At 46.2% G+C, this 20,369-nt stretch overlaps 2 protein-coding genes across 6 annotated transcripts; both read left to right on the top strand.

Moving 5' to 3' along the window:
* Positions 1–31: 31 nt before the first annotated feature.
* On the top strand, positions 32–9,220 carry tyk2 (tyrosine kinase 2). Its single transcript, XM_079746533.1, has 24 exons — positions 32–167; positions 573–780; positions 880–1,000; positions 1,099–1,231; positions 1,323–1,486; positions 1,570–1,948; positions 2,070–2,249; positions 2,485–2,642; positions 2,901–3,018; positions 3,133–3,316; positions 3,567–3,670; positions 3,786–3,953; positions 4,220–4,304; positions 4,522–4,649; positions 4,857–4,992; positions 5,392–5,543; positions 6,169–6,313; positions 6,464–6,555; positions 6,661–6,853; positions 7,218–7,336; positions 7,855–8,027; positions 8,115–8,232; positions 8,468–8,578; positions 8,685–9,220. Exons 2-24 carry the CDS (start codon positions 600–602, stop codon positions 8,829–8,831), a joined length of 3,489 nt encoding a protein of 1,162 aa, XP_079602659.1. The 5' UTR covers positions 32–167; positions 573–599; the 3' UTR covers positions 8,832–9,220.
* Positions 9,221–9,759: 539 nt separating this feature from the next.
* raver1 (ribonucleoprotein, PTB-binding 1) lies at positions 9,760–20,177 on the top strand (the record flags this gene model as incomplete). Of its 5 annotated transcripts, none has more annotated exons than XM_079745693.1 (14): positions 9,760–10,089; positions 10,874–10,940; positions 11,683–12,152; positions 13,831–14,022; positions 14,489–14,609; positions 14,736–14,842; positions 15,423–15,501; positions 15,694–15,863; positions 15,966–16,047; positions 16,156–16,298; positions 16,619–16,690; positions 17,519–17,656; positions 18,148–18,204; positions 18,303–20,177. In XM_079745693.1, 14 exons carry the CDS (start codon positions 9,760–9,762, stop codon positions 18,447–18,449), a joined length of 2,175 nt encoding a protein of 724 aa, XP_079601819.1. In that variant the 3' UTR covers positions 18,450–20,177. The 5 variants fall into 5 exon arrangements, with proteins under 5 accessions (XP_079601819.1, XP_079601816.1, XP_079601818.1 ...); XM_079745690.1 differs by having other exon boundaries at positions 15,661–15,863; XM_079745692.1 differs by having other exon boundaries at positions 15,420–15,501.
* Between the last annotated feature and the right edge of the window lie 192 nt (positions 20,178–20,369).

Genomic DNA, 20,369 nt, shown 5'->3' with positions numbered 1-20,369 from the left:
CGCTGCGAATTGCCGAGTCGAAAGGGGAGCGGCTCTTGGACAGTTTCTGGTTTCTTGCGTGTCTAGCATGTATTTCTTCGGCGAGGCAGATCCGAGCCTGGGATTCAATATCAGGAGACGTCACTCGTTCCAGTTGAACTATTGAGTAATTTTTACACCGAACTGAGGTGAGTCAAACCCACTAACAGTTACTTCTGTTTCTGTGAATGTGAGCGCTGTATTTCATTTTCAGGTGCTGGTCGATTGGCATATAGGTGGGTTTCTTTTATTGATATGTTTTTTTAGGCGATAATGTGGCGGTTCTCCGTATGTATCTCGTATGTTCTCCGTATACCATGGTTGTTTTACGATATGCTGTTCACCGATAGGTAAACAAAACGCGCTATAACCCGGAAGGCCTATATGTGAAGACATTCATTATTAACAGACTACTGTTTGCGTGGCTCAATGGGTTTAACAGGTGTCCACACTTCTCTTATCTAAGACTATTCGTTTTATGTACTTGGTTACTTCCTTATTTTATCCCGAGCAGTATCATCTCACGACATACTGTGTGTTATTGCTTCCTAAAGGCCACAGCGATTCGGGCTGTCCCAACCATGTTTGGAAATAGATACAATTTCAGACGGGTGAACTCGACTTCCAGACGGTGTGAGCCACCAAAGAGTGAGGGTATCCACATTTATCTCTTATGGACCAAGGAAGGGGATCGCTACCATTCTCACTCAGTGGGAGATGTCACGGCAGAGGAGCTATGCATGTCTGTTGCAGAAGCTGTTGGTACGTCTTTTGCTGTTGCGCTAGTGGCCCATCATAATACTTTAAGTGGTTTTATATTGTTGAAAGACCTTGTATGTGACCTAAATGTTTCCAATATAGGCATCACCCCTCTGTGTTCCGTGTTGTTTGCTTTGTACGATCCTCTTGCCTGTTGCTGGTACAGTCCCAATCACGTTTTTACTCCAGATAAGACATCCCTTGTACTTCACTATCGTATGAGGTAAGTCGATTTATTTAAATGCTTCCTATCAGGGGTATCTACTACTAATTCTTACATGGAATGAAAGACAATTATTTATTCCTATCCCCTAAATTCAGGTTTTACTTTCGAAATTGGCACGGGCTAAATGATAAGGAGTCGACGGTCTCACGATATGCACCGCGCTCGGGATCCGAGCAGGGGCCTTCTCCACTGCTTGAGCAGACAGCTTTGGAGTACCTATTTTCACAGGTTTGTTTGTGTACCGTTTATGTGTGCTTGCGCGCTTCCGCATATTGTTTATTATCATATGTATCTTTTTGATAAACGATTATCTCTTTAGGCCAAATATGATTTTGTGAATGATGTGGTGCCGATGGAGGAAGCGGAGACAGATGAGCAGCTCAATCAACTGCAAAATGAGAGCCTGGGGATGGCGGTGCTTCATCTCTCCCATGAAGCGGCCCGGAGAGAGTGTAGCATAACAGAAGTCTCAGACAAAATCAGGTAACAGGGGGTTTGGACAGATGAGGGCTGTCGGTATGTTGCATCTTATCAAAGCACACACTGATATTTTTCCCTTCTTTCAGCTTTCTGGACTGCATCCCAAAATCCTTCTCTCAACACATCGGCCGGATCAACTTCTTGACCAGGCTGAGGATCAGTCGGGTGTTTGCAAAGTTTGTGAGGAACTTCCAGCGACAGACTGCGGACATGGGGAGGTTGGGATTCCAGGACGTCATGTACAAGTACATCTTCACACTCGAGCACCTTGCCCCGAACTTCGCTACCGAGACCTTCTCTGTGTCCCACATGGCAACAAAGAGAGACGGCTACGGCGGCGGATCTAATAGCCACTCTTCTTACGCTTATGGGAACTCAACAAGCAACATTGACGCCCTGCTTGCGCACGAAGTGTTGGTTTCCGGCACCAAGGGAATAATGTGGAGGAAATCGCTTGGGCAAAAGGTAAATGTCCCCAGGTGACGATGGCAAATCGTTGTGCAATTTGCCATCGCATGTTGTTGTTTTTCTCTAGGTAGGAAGTGATACTCTCCACCTTCTCTCACTCTCCTAACCCACCCACCAGGCTCGAGAGAACAGTTACTTCAGGAAGGATTACATAAAGAAGAAAGCAAAACAGCAGAACAGCCAGCCGAACGACAACAGAGCCAAGGAATGGCAACACTTCTGCGACTTCCCTGAGATATCCCACATCACCATCAGTGGCGAGGCGGTGTGCATTAGCACTCAGGATAACCACTCCATGGTGAGATGACTTGCATCTCTGGCTTCATGTTAAAACCCGTTATGCATTTATTACACAAACTGTTTATTTTGCTTGATTTCTAAGGCATTAGGGTTAAACGATACACCACTTCTACTCACACTTTGGGATATTGAGTTGTGCAGGATTGTTTGTCGTCTGCAGATTAGTGCACTCTTAACAGGAGGAGAGGGATTGTGATCTTTGCCTGTTTGTTTGTGTGTCTGCGCACGTCTAGGAAGTTCACATGAATTCCACCCTGGAGGCTCGTTCCTTCATCTCCCTCCTCGACGGGTACTTCCGCCTGACTGCAGATGCGCACCACTACCTCTGTCATGAGGTGGCTCCACCAAGGGTGGTTATGAGTGCAGCAAATGGGCTGCATGGACCAATGCAGTGAGTCTATTACTCTTTCGTTATTAGGGCTGGGTATTGGGCACCCAAATCGATTTTATTCCGATTGACAAGGATTTAATCTGGCATTCGATTCCCATACGTTTCGAAATCGATTGTGGATAGTACAGCGACGATACCAAATTGATTAGATACGACGAGCATCGCCACTTACCTGGTAGATGCCTCTCTTGCGTCTTTAGACTTCAATCGTGCTTAAAGAGACGCACTGATGTCAACTGTACATTGTTTCATTTTCAGGGAGGAATTTGCAATGATGAGACTTAAGAAGGAGGCGATGGAGGATGGAGTGTTTCTTCTTCGTTGGAGTGCACTCAACTACCACCGCATCTTACTGGCTGTGATGAACTCAAGGGCGGTAAGGTTAAACCCAAGTACAGAACACTGTTCTCCTGGATGCCACGCATACAGAAGGTTCGATTTTTTTATTTTTTTTATTTTTTTTTAAATGTATGCCTGAAACCCATTTTAGGATGGTTCGGCTTCTGTCCACAAGCAGTTCAGAATCCATCAGCGGGCCTCAAAGTACTCCCTGGAGAGCTGGGACCAGGAGTTCTCCAGTGTGAAGGAGCTCATCGATGGCCTCAGGAGCTTGGTGCTCCGATCTGGTGCCGACAGCTTTACTCTCAAGAAATGCTGTTTACCCAGGACTGCAGGTAGAACACCGAGAACTATGCCCTTCTTTGTTCCATTACTGGGTCATGTTTTGCCACTTCTCTACAGCTTCAAATACAACTATTCAGAAGTTGATCCAATAAATATGGCATATTTGTGCCGACTTGCCATTGGTATGGAACATGAACTAAACTGAATGCTATCTTTGGATCTTTTGCGTTTGTAGTTTGCGGCTACCCTGGTTTGTGTTTGTTTGACTCATACAAATGTCTCTGTCTTTATCTGATGCAGAGCTATCCAACCTGCTGGTGGTGAGAGACAAATCCATCCATCCCTCTTATTTGGATGTACCCCATATGCGCTTTCATCAAATTAAAGAGAAAGACATTGTACAGGTGATCTCTCTCTCTCACACACACACACACACACACACACACACACACACACACACACACACACACACACACACACACACACACACGTTAATTGTATTTTCATGTCCCTGAGTAGGAGCAGCACATGGGTCCTGGGACATGGACAAACATCTTCTCCGGTCGTTTTCTGGTTACTGGTGAAGAAAATGACGATGATGAGGAGTACAACAACAACCTGAACGACCCCAAGGGGAACAGAGTGGTCCTGAAGATTCTCGACCAAAGCCATAAGGAGATGTCTTTTGTAAGGAATTGTTGAAAACCCAACACAACTAACGATGATCCATTTCAAAGTTAACTACTGATTGTATGGACCAAATATAATGTGACCTTTTTAAGAAGGGTGTGTGTGTGTGTGTGTGTGTGTGTGTGTGTGTGTGTGTGTGGGGGGGGGGGGGGGGGGGGGGGGGGGGGGGGGGGGGGGGGGGGGGGGGGTTGTGTGGGGGTGTGTGTACACTATACTCAAGGCTTTTTCCCTAACCTTCCTTCCTACTTCTTTCTCGTCACCAGGCCTTCTTTGACACAGCCAGTCTGATGAGCCAGGTGTCCCATAATCACCTGGTGTTTGTGCATGGCGTGTGTGTGGGAACTGAAAGTAAGATGAACATCCCCATACACCAACTTTTGCCTTTCACTTTGTGGTTTCCCTCTTTATTGGTTCACGGTTACAATTCTTTGATTGCTGGATTTGCATTTTTTGACTTGTAAACTTCCTCAAAATGAACCCCGAACACAACAGCACATTTAAACCAATTTAATTCAATGATAAGTTTTGGTTGGTTGTTGGCCTCACTTTGGATTTCTTTTCAAAGTCATAATGGTCGAAGAGTTTGTGGAGTTTGGGCCCTTGGATGTTTTTCTGCGGAAGGAAAGAGCCTCTGTGACGCCTCAGTGGAAATTCATTGCTGCAAAACAGCTTGCCAGTGCCCTCAGTTATCTCGTGAGTTTATCCAATTGAGAATTGGATGCACTTATATATCACCCAAAGCAACATATCTGTAAGCTAGTATCTCTATCTACAGATATTCAGAATTTTACACAAATACAAAGATTTTACAACATACATTCTCATGATGCTCTGAAATTCATTATTTACGTTTTAAAAAACAGTTGAGCTTGAGTTGACCTGTTGATTCAATTATTTCAGGAGAGTAAGAAGCTGGTTCATGGCAATGTTTGTGCCAAGAACATCCTTGTGGCTCGACGTGGTCTGGAGCACCAAACTACTCCGTTTGTTAAACTGAGCGACCCAGGCATCGCCTTAAATGTCCTCTCCCGGGAAGGTAGGTCTCAAATGCAAGCAACAAAGTCAATTGCACTTAATGCACAGGAAACGCCATACAGATCACATCTCCCCTGTTCATTTCCTGAGACACAGCGGCAACAATGACTGTTAAAAACAAGATTTTTGGGCACAAATCTTGTTCAGAGCTTGCTACATTTTGTTATTCGCTCTTCACAGAAAGCAGGCTAAATTTGCATTCACAACATTGGTTCTAAACTTACTCTTGACAGTACCATTAACATGCAGACAGGATAGTATGGGAAACCAAGTGGATAAAGAAAAGTGTCAAGCGTTTTCACACAAAGCGATAATTCAAGTCGGTTCCCGAAGGAAGTCAAATTGCACAGATTTCAACTGAGTCCGCATGGCACTTTAATAACACTCAGTTCATCCCCAGAACGTCTGGAACGTATCCCTTGGATCGCCCCGGAGTGCGTTCAGAGTGGAGCACCCATCGGGAACACGGCCGACCAGTGGAGCTTCGGTGTCACGCTGCTGGAGATCTGCAACAATGGCGACGTGCCCATGAGTGGCTTCACATACCTGGAGGTGAGGCTTACCACCACAAACCAGCACAACATCGACCTGTCCTTCTGAGTCTCATCTAAGCCCAAAGCAAACAGCCGTATCATGATACGCAAATTACGTTGTTTACTTTTTAATTTTCATTGTCCGGGATAGACTTGAGTCCTTAACAAACGAGCAACAACAACAAACAAATTCAGCCCAGCTATATTTGTGCTTGGTGTGCTAAGCTCTGTTAAAATCAGATTATTTTCTTCTAAAATACAATACAAGTCAGGGTTATGTCGGGCGAAGCGAAATAGTTGTGCCGTCCTGGAAAGGAGCTTTAGTGCATTCGGCAACAATACAGTTACATAATGGATGTTATGTTATGTTCGGCCACATTCAAAAAAACTGGACCTGGACAACCCGAAACCCAATGTTATACCACAATAAATGTGTGGCAACCAGACAACATTTTCTTTTTAGATCATATTGCAATATTTATAGATTTGCAGAATCAAAATACATATCGTCTCTGCAGCCAAAATTCGTTGAGGAACTTGTGCCCCGATTCCCTTCCCCAACAAATACAAATTGAAATTACCGCTCTGTGCGCTTTGGGCTTCATGCCTGACGTGTCTCCGAACTCCTTGTCCCCTCTGAACAGAAAGAGCAATTCTACCAGCAGAAGGGGCGCTTGGTTGAGCCGCAGTCCCCGGAGCTGGCCAGCTTCATCAGCATGTGTCTGACCTACGAGCCTGTCGAGAGGCCCTCTTTCCGCGCGGTGCTCAGGGAGCTCTCCAATAGCCCAAGTACGATGCGCTGGGTTATAATTGCACTGAGTTAATAGTTTGCTTTCTCCGATTTTCTGGTCCAAAACCTGTGCATGCATAATAACGAGAAATAAAATATATTGGTATCTGGCACAGATCCTAATACAATGTATTTGTGTATGCGCACAGATCTAGATTTCACCCCCAGTGGCTCTTTCACCATCTTGGACCCAAGCGTTTTCCAAAAGCGCTACCTAAGGAAGATGCGGGATTTAGGAGAGGTAATTTCAGGAGACATTTGGTGTTTAGAATGTTCTCGTAAAATTAGGTCCTTCTTGTATCAGAAAAAGCCAAGTCACCCCACCTGACCCGTGACCTGTCCACAGGGTCACTTTGGAAAGGTCACACTGTGCATGTATGACCCCAACAATGACGGCACTGGAGAACATGTGGCGGTGAAGGCATTGAAGCACGATGGAGGCGGAAATCAGCGTGAATGCTGGTTGAAGGAGATCGACATCTTGAAGTCCCTCTACCACGCCAACATTGTGAAGTACAAAGGATGTTGTACTGAGCTTGGTGAGTACGTTGCGTTACATCTATTAAGCTTATACTTTGGTCTGATACTTAAGTGCAAGAGTCACACTGAGTATTTTACATTAATCAAATAAGCCAACAGTTTTAAGTGCTACAATATAGAAACAAGAAAAGGATATGTTTTTAAATGTTTAATTGAAAACATACTGCCTATTTACTGCCATATAACCTCTACCAATACTATTACAATTATGGCTATGTCTGGGCATTTCTGGTCCGCTACAATGGATTCATTTAAAAAAAGATATGGATATAATGCTTGAAAGATGAACAATTAATCAAATAAACCATAGAGCCGTTTTTATTTTTAGTGTATTATTAATATAAATGTCTGGTTGATTGGCAGGTGGGAAGGTTGTGCAGCTGATCATGGAGTTTCTGCCCCTGGGGAGTCTGAAAGAATACATCATTGGGTGTAAGATAGGCGTGCCACAGTGTCTCCTTTTCGCAGGGCAGATCTGCCAGGTAAGCAAAGTCTGGGTTTTAGGCTTATATCCACTAAGAGACAGACCCCCTGATAATGAGTTTGTCGTCTCAGTCGGAGAGAGGTGGGGGGGGGGGCATGCGATTATGTCGTCCCCTGTATAGTCAGGAGAACAGTGTTATTATTTTGAAACTGGCGGGAGGACTGAGGCTGAAATTTGGGATTACGCTAACAGCAGCCCATGGGCAGAAACAAACAGCCCCTTCCTCGTAACGGAGGATTCGGATATCGGGATTAAAATGTTGACAAACAGACGTAAACCAATGAAGGATTTTCTTCATTGTCCTTTTTAAATGGATCAAGCTGCTGCTTTACTATTCACTACCAGAGCATACAAGTCCTTTTAGTCTAACCGGCAAAAGCGCAAGCTTTAAACGGGGCTCGAAATGTTAAATTCAGTAGAAGTTCTCCAGCCATTTGGCTAGAGAATTGGGCGGGGGGGGGTCAATAATCTGTGATTCTTTAAAAAATGCCAAGCACAAGTGTATTTCTATCAAAGGGGATGGAATACCTGCAGTCAAAACGCTACATCCACCGGGATCTGGCAGCTCGCAATGTTCTGGTGGAAAACGACAACTTGGTGAAGATCGGAGACTTCGGCCTTACCAAGCATATCCCAGAGGAAAAGGAGTACTACCGCGTCCGGGATGACGGAGAAAGCCCTGTCTTTTGGTTTGTCGATGCACCATTGAAGCTAAGCATTTTGCTGTTCCTAGTTCCTGAATGTACGCCCCTTTTTAACCGCATGTGTTCACACAGGTACGCCGTTGAGTGTCTCAGGGAGAGCAAGTTCTCCTTTTCCTCGGACGTCTGGTCATTTGGCGTGACGCTGTACGAGATCCTCACCCGCTGTGATCCGGCCATGAACCCACCGAAGGTACTTCAGATACTTCAGGATATTAATGATAGATATATTTTTAAAAACCCCATAGATAAAGGTTTAAATTAATATTCTGCTCACCAACAAAGACTTGTTGACCAGTCTTTGTTGACTTGATTTTTGTTTTTTTCTGCTTTCCCTGAGGTTTTAATTACATTACAAAATTTGCAGCGTTGTTACTCTTGAAATAGGATAACTTCATAATGTTATTTTTTGTTTGTGTTATCTGTAGAAACTGACTGAGATGCTCGGGCATGCGCAAGGTCAGATGGTGGTGACGGCGTTGATCTCATTACTGGAGAAGCGGAAGACTTTGCCTTGTCCCAAAGATTGTCCCCACGAGGTAAAGCTTTATGTTAAGAGAACAATACAACGTATTATATTACAAGCAATTAGTCTGGACATTTAAATCTTCATACTTTTTTGTCCCTGTCCCCCCTCTCTCGAAGGTGTACATGTTGATGAAGCAATGCTGGAACGTGGACCCTGATCAACGGCCATCTTTCAAATCACTCATTGAAAGTATCGAAACCATTCGCCAGAGTTACGAAGGACAACCCAATGGGAATGTTTCCTTGCGCCATATTCACTCTTGAGTCTTCAGTCTTCATCCACACAGGATCATTTTGGGATTGGATTTTGGGTGGGTTTTAGGTGATATTTACAGGCAGGGGCTTTCTTTACTCTTTAGCGCCCCCTGGCTGCTCTTGCCTTCCCAGATACACAAAAGGATTGTGTATGCAAGCACTTCGTCATCTCTACATTCTAGTGAATAACCCATTTCTTGACCAAATATATCATGTAGATTGATAATTCTGTTTTTTAACGACGGAGCAATCTGATCAAATAAGTTAAAACATACTATGAAATTATAATGGCATTTAAAAATATATATAATATATATATATATTTTACAATGTAATGTTTGTTTGTTGGTTTTATGTTTCTTTTTATGTAATGCTACGTCATTAAAAAAATAAACTCCTTTTGTTCCTTTTAACTATTTTTTGTTATTAAATGGCTTGTAACAAATGCTGAACCATATTTGGATAGATGTATATTGATGTGTACCACACATTTGATTTTGCCTATGAGTTAAGTATATGGCAGGATCTCATTATTCAGGAGCCCAGGTAATCCGTTTCAACACATTTGTGACGATTAAAGGCTCAGACTTTATCTTAATATCCCTTTAAAAGAATATGTCAAGGATTGGCAGCTAGCATAATCAATGTTGTATTATTCATGAAGACATTCCTTATTTAATTATGATATAGGAAGTCACTTATGAACGTAATGGATAAAGTGCCTTTACACAATTTATAATACTCCTTACAATGGACCCATGCTTTAGAGATTCAAGCCACGCCTCTAACTCCACCCCTTTCGCTGGGTACGCTGCAGTCATGGAGAATGCATTCCACTCTCGACCAATGAGAAGCGGCGCCGTGCCCATGTGTGTATTGTTTAAACTGCTCAAATCAACCGTGTGTTTCGAGATTTAGAAAACTTCCAAATTGAATGATGGCGGCCGCAGTGTCCGTTAGCGCAGCTGCCAGAGAAGAAAGCACAGATATAGGCACCATCAACTCTGCCTCCCGTCCACTCCACGAGAGCTACGACGTCGACGTTGACCAGGGAAACTGGATGTCAAGAAATCAGGAGCACGTAGAGCTTGAGCCCGGCGGGGAAGATGCGGCGACATCGTGGCACGACTGTCCGCGAAGAGTCGACGAAGAGTTGACATCGTTGAACCCTGAAGAGATCGAGAGTCGCCTCGATAGGACCCGTCGAGAGTTTTATAACCGCCGCAAAATCACAATCAAGAATTTACCATCAGATATTAGTAATCAGGTACGTTTTTGTCAAGGTTGTGGAGAAATATGCAACACCAAATCAGTTCGGAACCCCGCTGTACCGTTATTGCTTAATTGATTATGTTCATGTGGCTATCGTTAGCTTAGCACAACAACTACTGCCAAGCCAGCAGTTGTGTGCTGCTGGTGTGCTTCTTTCACTTTTCACTTTTTTTTCCCCTTAATTTCGCATTATAGATGAAAAGTTGGCTATTTAACCGTGCTGTTTTATCTTGACAAGCCGTACGCCAAAATTGACTTCAATTAACTTTTCAATGTACTTGACTATGGCTAACCCATCGTTCGGGTTGTTGGCCAGATATGTCAGTACATGTCACCCACAGCCCATTTGAACTTTTAATCACTCGTCTTTGACGGAAATGTTTCGTTTCCTCATGTCAGAAGGAAGATGATAATTCGTATTTGAGGGGGCTAAGCAAAGTATCAAAGCTACTAACCGGTCAATCAAGTGTCAAGCGTTCCCAAATGTGAACATGATGACACACTGTTTGTTGGAACGTGCTTGACTCGTGGGGAACGGTGGGCCCGCGGCGTGCTATTGTTTGCTCGGGAGTATTGGGAGTTCGAGATAGGGATGGGGTGCTGCCACAACAAAAGGTTGGGGGCCTGGAGACAAAACGTTTCAGAAAGTGCTGGACATCATCGGCCTTCGTTTGAGCAGGCGAAGCATTGCGACATGATAACCCCCCGTCCGCCCTATCGCGTCTTTTTTTTAGGCATGACGTTATAGTGTTAATGACTATTATTTTTCTTCTTTTCAGGAGGTGCACGAGCTTTTGAGCAACTATGATCTCAAGTACTGCTTCGTGGACAAGTACAAGGGCACAGGTTGGTATGGCAACAATTATACTATGGACTTTATACTAACATTTTTAACCCACTTATTATGTAATTCATACTTTTTCACCACTAATAATGGTCCAACTTTCTAACTTCAGCCAATCAAACATTAACCATCCAACACTAACTCCATGAGTCAACAAAGTAATTATTATATACATTTGTCTTATGTTAAAGGTCCACAATATATTACAAATAGTGCACTTTATTTGAGATATGATCATGATATGGAAAGCCACAACTAATGATAGCCAGGCTAGAATAATCCCCTGGTGAGCATCGCATCGGTCTAGACGAGAAGAAACTGCATTCAGCCAAACAATAACTCGTTTGAAAGAGAAAAATATCTTAGCTTAGCTTCCGTATGTAAAAATCACCCTCTACAAATCATTTCTACAATTTGATAATTTTACACATGGATGTATCAGGGAAAATGTATCCCACATATACCTATATACCAGAGTAAGCTGCAACGGTTCTTTTTTATGCGTCTAGCTGAATTTGCGCATTCCTCACCAGGAATTTTAAGTCAAGCTGTAGGGCCGTAAATTTGCATTTCAGAGGCTTGAGTCGCCGGTTTGCCGAGAAACAGGGCAACAGGGACACTTTTATTTATTTAAGCTAATGAAAGCAACTGATTTCCCCTCTTTAAGCTTATCATTAAATGTCAAACCTATCCCCCCCCCCCCCCCCCCCCCCCCCCCCCCCCCCCCACCCCCCACCAACACAGCCTTTGTCACGCTGCTCAACGGCGAGCAGGCGCAGCGGGCCATCAAGGAGTTCCACCAGCGCGCGCTGCGCGACCGTGACCTCTCGGTGCAGCTGCAGCCCACGGACGCGCTGCTATGCATCGCCAACCTGCCCCGGGCGCTCACGCAGCAGCAGTTCGAGGAGCTGGTGCGGCCCTTCGGCAACCTGGAGCGCTGCTTCCTGGTGTACAGCGCCGCCACGGGCCACTCCAAGGGCTACGGCTTCGTGGAGTACATGAAGAAGGACTCGGCGGCGCGCGCCAAGTCGGAGCTGCTGGGGAAGCAGCTGGGCTCGCGCACGCTGTACGTCCACTGGACGGAGGTGGGGTCCCTCACGTACCCGCTGCTGCACTCGCGCTGCCTGTGCGTGGACCGCCTGCCCCCCAGCCTGATGACCGCCCAGGACCTCCGCAACGCCCTGGCCGACGCCCACACGTCCATCTTCTGCCAGGTCTGGTTCAACCCTGCGCGTTCGTACAACGAAAAAGGAGAGGCTTCAACGGGGTTGACGGGACTTGGGTTGTCGGGGGTTTGTCGTTCGGTGGTCAAAGGGTGAGGCAAAGCTGGTGTCATAGGAGATTTATGATGCATGAGCACTATTCTCAGTGTTGACTACTCCATACAAAAGGGTTAGGGTTAGATGTTCAATTTATTTTCAATGAAACTGTCATGGTGGTAAATTAATGTCGAGCAGTAAATGGCAGTTGAAGATGGATAAATGGTAACTTGCCACACAATTTTAAACCGTTGACATTCGTTTTTTTAAACACCCATCACCTTTGCCCTGCTTCCCCCCGCCTCCCCCACCCCATGGCCTTTCACGGTTTATACAGCATTGAGCCAAGCTGGTTTCTATGACAATGGCCACCTGACGCCCCAGGTGGCGTCATTCAGCCGGGCTTTCTGGAATGGGAAAGAGCACTGTCCTTTGGCTGCAAAAGGCTTAGTAATGTTTACTGTTGGCTCCTGCTCTTAAAACACGGTCACAAATGTTTTGGTAAATAAGGGCATCCCTTTAAATGTTACGGGCATCTCTACAAAATGAGATTCACACATCTAATTTGATGACTAGACTAGAACAATTTAAAGATTGATTTTAGTAATCAAGATTTATTTTTTTATTATTCTCCTTAAAATGTTGTGTAATGTCAAGATGGTTGTCCCCGGATTACCTGCAATGAGACTGCGTTGCTAACAGGGTTTACATGGGCCACTGCCTGCCCAAAACCTTAACACTAAACTGAGGCCTACAGCAGTTTACTGGAGATGCTGCCTGAACTACATAACTGCGACGGCAAGCCAAAATGTAAAGCCATGGGCATAAATCATGTCAAATGAGGCACGATGTTCATGAAGTAGGTTGGAAATGGCAAGATGCTCCATAAGGATAGATTTGCATACATTGCTTGCACTGTTTGCAGCTAGTTTTTCTAAGGCATTCGGTACAATTCTTTAAAATATAAGACTGGTTGAAGTGAATGCGACAATTAGTACATTGTAGCAAACTATTGTTGACATTTAATCAAAATGAGTACTCGTTGAGCGTAGGAGTGGATCTACGGAAGAAGGACACTTCCATTTAAGTATTTGAACCTAGCAAGACTTGTTTGAATAGGAAAATTGCATACAAGACACACAGCATTGTAGACTAGACAATGTCATGCGCACTTAGATGTCTTAATAGCAGCTCGGCTTTTATGTTCATAGATAGATGGATAGATAGAAGAGCCCGTATATTTTCCGTTAATGTCAGGAGGGTACAACTATTAATGCAATGGATACTGCCAAGGCTCAATCTCTAGATGAATGTTTTATATAACTAAGTCTAATCTGTTGACGATGCCTCTGGAAGATCTCCTCCCGAATATAGAATGCTGTTAGTGTTTTTAAAAATATATATTTTTTGCACGGATGTGCCAAAGTCTGGCATTACCACTTGGCAGTCGATCTCGAATTGGCCGCAAACGAACGATTCCCATCACGACGGAGAAACGTGGGCGGCCAATCGAAGACTTGTCAGATCCAGGTCTGAATTGGCTTTGGCATCAGCTAGGCCTACGGTGACGTGTGACCGTGGGTATCCACCAGTTGGTAAGCTTACGGTGTCATTCCTTTTGCTCCGTCCACAGCTCGCCCAGGGACAGGATGTGAGCTTTCGGCGCTTTGCAGTCCTCGAGTTCTCCTCGGGGGAGATGGCCGAGGAGGCACAGCGGCTGGCCGACGGCCGCCTGCTGGGCGGCTCGCACATCCGGGTCTCCTTCTGTGCCCCCGGTCCACCGGGACGCAGCATGCTGGCCGCCCTGATCGCTGCCCAGACCATGGTAGGCCGTGTTCCCCCCCCCCCCCCCCCCCCCCCATCGGCACTAGGGCTGAGCCATTTGGAGGACCAATATTGCCTTTTTTTTTTTTTTTTTGTAAGTTCCTTTTGTTCTGTATTATTCACTAAACAAGCAATACATCCTTCTATAGTATGACCCACACAACGTTGGAAGAAGTCAACATATTGTAACTGTAATAACATAAATGTTATTTCCTTTAGGCCTGGCCTATGTGTTGCTTGATTTCATAACCTCTTTATTCAACTATTGAATTGTAAAAGAAATATGAATCTTACAGATCTCAAGTCAGTAACCGCAGCAAATCGCACCCTTTGCGATTTGCAAATCACGTTCCATTACATCGAAATGTCGGTGTTTGATTTGACATCAGGTTGTGCCATCACACTGCGTCCGTCTGTAGTCCTTGGGTGATTGTGTTGTGTCATTGCCGCTTGTCTCCCCACCCAAGGCGGTGAACCGGGGCAAGGGGCTCCTTCCAGACCCCACCGCCATGCAGATCCTCACGGGCCTCAGTAACCCCGCCACGCTCAAGATGCTGCTCAATCCAATGAGCCAGGGCCGTAAACAAGGTGAGCCCACTGCCCTCGGAACCCTTGGTAGCGTGGTGGTCTGGCGTCGGGGGTCTTCTGCGCCGGAGCGGACGACCCGGTCCGTAGTCTCCTCTGGTGTTAAATGCGTATTTTGATGTTGCGCAGGTATTCTCGGGATGGGCCCGCCTCCCTCCATGCCCCTTCTGGCAAACCCGGCCCTCTCTGCTGCCCTCCTGCAGATGCTCCTGCAGAACCAGGCTCAGGCTCAACAGGTACCCCTGCCCCTTCCCCCCCCACTCAACCCACCCCAGGCCTTTCCTGATCGCACGCGTCTCTTGCTTTCAACTGTCACACGCAGACTGAAAGGTTCCACTCCTCCCCCCCCCCCCCCCCCCCCCCCCCCTTCCCCATCCCCTCTTTTTTCCCTTTGCCATTAGCAAGCCTTTCTAGGAAATCATCTTCTCTGGGCTCAGGTGCTGCACAATAAAGAGAACCGACTAGTGCCATGTGTGAGTGATCATGGCGTGTGTTTCGTATTGGGCTTTGTAGTTCAGTGAGGAAAGGGCCACCGGCCTCGAACCCAGCGGTTTTTGTTGTTGTGTCCCTGGAAGCAATGAGGATCTCCCCGCGCCTTGTGTTCCGTTTGCGTGTTCCGTGTTTGCAGTTTCGTTTTTCTTGTGTGATGGTGCACGTGCCTTAACAGAATGTATCAAAATGCGAGTGCATTCCATCTGTGGTAAGTGTGCATTGGCCCCTAACACTTTGCCTACGCTGCGAGTTTGGACAGCAGCCAGTCTCACTCCCTCCTTGAGGTCTCATCCAGTGCCCTCTGCTCTCTCCCCTGGCCAGCAGGCAGGACTCATGGGGGACAGTCCTCTGGCGACCCTGCCTCTCCAGCAGGGCCTCCATATGCTCGGAGAGCTCCCACAAGGTTTGGCAATTGCTCACTCCAGCCGTCGCCCCCCATAAATACCATGCGGTTTTGCAGTCCCGTTTGCAAAACATCTGACCCGTTTTCCTGAATGTTCAGCCATTATTTTAAATGTTAGTCCTAGGTTGAATGCTTGATTTGAACCGTCTTAACCACAAGGTGGCGTGCCCCCGGGTCTCGGTCTCCCTGCAGATGCCCTGGCCCCTCTGAAGCCCATGTCTCTTAACCGAGGCCTGGGGAGGGATCAAGAGTCTCCCACCGCGGCGGGCTCCTTCCCCCAGACGCCCTCTCCCACCCTGCAGGGCATCTCCATGCCCCACATGGCCGGCATGATGGGAGCAGAAGGTCTCGCTCCACAAGGGGTAAGGCTTCCAAGAGGTGGCTTGAATATTGACCCCCTGATGGGTAGCGTTTTAATCATCGTAAAATCCTGCAAACCAACTGAGCTCCTCCCTATTTTTCAGCTGTCAATACTAGGCGAGCCGCCGAAAGAGGTCAACCACGGCCAGGGATCCTTCCTCAATGGCCACAACATGTATTCATCAGGTACGTGTGCCTTTTTTTTAAAAGGATTCATCTTTTTTTATACACTTATATTATACATGGGTACCCTTGCTCAATGCGCTTCCTTTGCCTTCCCCCCCCCATATATAGGAGCGAACTGCAGACCCCACCCCTACAGGAAGAGGCAGACGTTAAGCAGCGCGTCCAACCATCGCTCAAACCACGGCGTGCATGGAAACTACAACCTGCGCTACCAGGAGTCCTACAGCCCAGAGTACCCTCCCTTACACCAGGTAACTGCCGCAACAGCACACCCCCGTGAACATTTTGTGATGGAAGGAACGGGCTGAGCATGGCAACAAAGTTGACGCGCTGTCATTTCCCCGCGAGGTTTCTGAGACGCAAGATTTAAAAACTAATTTAAGTTTACAAAAAGTCGACGATAATTCGTCACAGGGTTTTTCCAAGACAATTTGGCAACAGAAGATTGCCACCGTTCTGAAACGAGTCGCACTCCCGTCATGTCGCAATGCCTTGTGAAGGCCGTGCGCTCCGGCTGCTCGTAGACCGTCCTGTCTGATGTGGCCTTTCCCTGTGCGGTGTGTTGCTGCAGGATCCTCTGGGCCACCTGTACGAGCAGCAGGAGAACCTGGACGCCGGGGCGCTGGCAGGCTTCGGGCTGCAGGTAAGAGGAGGAGGAGGCGGTGGGGGGGCGGCTGCTCCCCCTTCTAATCTCCTACCGTCGGCCACAGCAGCTTGAAACGCCACAGGACGTGTTCTGCAGAAAGAAAATCCCATGGGCCCTTTTCTGTTTGAGGGCTTGGGGTGGGGTTCAAGCTCAGAGTACATCTCCGGATTAGTTATGGGTTAATCTTCAATGATGTCAGTTAAAAACCGCCACCGTTGATGCCTTTCCCTGTCGGCGCTTTTGGAGCAGTAGTTATATATATGCCATCCTTTTCTTGTGTGCCATTTTGTATTGGTGGTGGTGGGGTCCCTCAATCCCTTTTCAATATGTAGTTATATAAATAATTCATATTTATTTAGCAATAGGACAGAGCGCAAGTAACGGTCACGATTTGAGCATTTTAAGAAGGCACTGTTTGCATCAGCAACACTCACCAGCTCAACTGAACTCCAAAAAAATACGTCCATGGCGTTGAAACTTAAATGATTTTTTACAAGAAACCATGTCCAAACCTAAAGACCGACCACAGAACGTTAGGTCTCTCCAAAACCAATTTGAGGTGGTTACAAACGTACTGGCTCGGTCGTGCCTGCTGCTGAAAATAAGTCTGTTGCACTTCTTCCTCAATCAATGGCATCTCATTACCAAGCCGCTGCGGTACGACGCCGTCCTCTTGCCCCCGAGGCCATCGATCGTGGTCGACAGACCGCCGATGTCACAGGGCGGGGGGGGACCGTGTTCACCCTCCACCTGCCCACGGGGCTCATCGGAGGCGACGGGTCATGCTGGGCCCGCTGTGAACAACCCGCTGCTCTTATGTCCCAGCAGCTGTCCTGTCCGCCTGAATACGGCGAGCGCTCCGCTCACTACGGCTTCGCTCCCAGCCCGCCGCTCGCGCCCTACTTCAACTCGGCCCCCGGCGCGCCGGCCCGGAACGGCCTCCCCTCCACTCACCTGAACAAGGTGAGCCTGCCCTTCTTAATTGAGTCGGTTGCTTTTTTTTTTTAAATCAACGTTTCTCATGCAATGTAAAGTTTTAAATTTTATTTTTATATATTTTTTTATTTTATTATTTTTTTAGGGATGGGATTCGAGGTCATTAATTAATTCATTAATTAATGACATTCATTAATCATTCATTAATGTGACACACATTGGGATTTGTGAAATATTGGGTGCTCTATATTATGTTTTGTGTGGATTAATGCAAGGGTTTCATGTCGAGCAGAACAGATTAAAGTTGTGTATTGTTGTGTACACTACAGCAGTCTGTGGGATGGTACTGTTAATTTGCCTCCATCTGGATTACATTGACGGTCCTGGCTTTGTATTTATGTTCTTTTTTTTCTTCAAATGTTGTCATCCGTTGATGATGGCCAAGAATCCAGGGAGGTCATATTTTAAAAAAAGTTCTCACCGTGGGTAACAATTGTTCTGTTTCTCTTTGTTTCCAGGCCGTAGGAATGCCCCCTATGAGTAACCCACTTGACTACCTGGGGAATGCCATGAAGGTATAAACTCGACCCAAATGTATTATATCGTTCACCATCCCAATTGCTGGTGAACGTACCGCTCATCATCGGGACGTCTTACTTTCCTCTACCCGCAGACGCCCATCGGCGGTCACAAGCGCATGTTCTCGCGCCTTATCCCGTCTCCGGAGCCCAGCCCTGAGGGGGGCTACGTGGGCCAGCACTCCCAGGGCCTGGGGGGCCACTACGCAGACTCTTACCTGAAACGCAAGCGCATCTTCTGACCGGAGGCCTGGCTGTCTTTCCTGTGCTAGTCGCCGTTCCCACCTCCTCGGACCCGACGCAGCGCCCCCAGCCACCAGCAGTGTGACCCTCCACCCGGTTCCTTTTCTGTGTGTGCTCCCGCTGGCGACCCCTGGAGGGCGCTAGGGAGCGCGGCTTGTTTGCCATCTGGACAGTTGCGTGCCAGCCTTAAGGGAGTTTTCTTTTTGATGTATTTTATTTGACAAATGTATATATGATTTCAGTGTGTTGGTAAATTATTTTTATTAATTGCCTTACTTTTTTTGTGTGGCTTTTTTTTAAATTCAGGAGGTCCTTTTTTTTTTTTTTTTGCCAGATACTTTTGTATTTTGTAATGAAATAGAGAGAAAAAAAATGGTGATGTTAACTTGGCTAGCTACCCCACCTTCCTCCCTATCGAGTATGACTTGTCAACAGGTTTATCTCTAGTTCATTTCCATCTATGGCCGTCAAAGCTCCATCATGCTGCTACGTGGTGCTTTAAGGATCTACATGTGCTACTTGTATTATTCTTTTTACTTCTTTACTGTGATGCATTCATACAAATTTTTATTTGAGTCTCTACCACCCAAAGGACGTGTGGATGGCAGCTTTGCTTGTGCCATGGTAATTCCTCACAGTTGTTTTTGATAGACTTTTCTGTGTGTAAAAAGTTCAGTCTTTTTTATTTTTTGCTGCATTAGGTGTTCTTAGATTCCTTCCAATTTCATCCCACCGGTTTGGCTCTTTGTTTACATAGCTGGACACGATTCAGGCCCCTCTACTGACGCTCAACGAGCTTTCCGCCCGTCTGTACAGACGTCTGACGTCCCCCCCCCCCCCCCCCCCCATCGACTTTGTATTTACGAACCCAGGAAACCCTCCGTCTCAGCCCCGGACCCTTCCACATGGTTATGTCTTTGAACTGCACTTCTGTTTTCCTCTGCACTAGTTTGAGTGAAGCACTCCTCCGGTCACACTTCCCGGTGATTCCCTCTCGACGTATGCCCTGAAATGGAGTGGTTACTTGTTGGTGTGATAGTATTTTTCTTTTGACCCCCTCTTGCTTGTATTTAGTATTATGTTCTGCCCCCCCCTTCCCCCCCCTGCTGACTTTCAGATGGCTTTCCGGTATATCCCTGACACCTCACCTCAAATGCACCGTTTGACGCATTTAAACATCCAAACATTTTTTTTTTCGGGAGTTAAATAATGAAAAGTCCTTATCTAGCGCCTCCGTGGGACATGGTGGAGACCGCCGAAGTAGGCAGTTTACCAGGTATGCTACCACTCGCTTTAAGTTTCAGTCTGTGAATAATGGATGCTTGGCAGCGGGGATATGTCTGTATGTCTGTGCGTGTCTGTCTGTGGAGCCTTGGTTGACTGTTTTGATTGTATTAACCCATTACCTCTGACTTCGTATGGGCCTGTAGGTCTACCTGAGCCTAGAAGTGTGTCTGTGCCCAAAAGAGGCCCCGTGATCGTTTCCGGCTACACTTGGTTTCTGTGTTCATTGCCGTGTTAATACTTAAGCTTGATCATTTTTTTCCTTGGAGTCCCGAACTCTTGTTTTCTTCAGCTAAATCAGCCTTTGGTCCGTTTATTTTTTTATTTTTCAGAGTGAGTTGGCTTAACATGTTTTTGTTTTGTCTGTACATTTTGAACGGCTAGATCGCCATGAATGGTTTGCGCCAGGGGCCTTATGTTAACTGGACCAAGTGATGCTGCTGTTCTGTAATAATTTCTGGTTTTCTTTGGTCTTTCCATTTGCAAGTGATTTCATATGTATGGTAATGGTTGTTTATATGTGCGTGTGTGTGATGTGAGAAATTAAATGTTATTTAAAACAGCTTCATTTTTTGGATGTCTTCATTTGTTTTATATAAGTGCTTGTACTCAAACTTTTAATAGGAGTAGATCTT

The sequence above is a fragment of the Pollachius pollachius genome, assembly GCF_949987615.1.
Source record: "Pollachius pollachius genome assembly, chromosome: 11".
Taxonomy (NCBI): domain Eukaryota; kingdom Metazoa; phylum Chordata; class Actinopteri; order Gadiformes; family Gadidae; genus Pollachius; species Pollachius pollachius.
The sequence above is the reverse complement of the archived record's forward strand: the minus strand, read 5'-3'. Positions and strand labels throughout refer to the sequence as shown.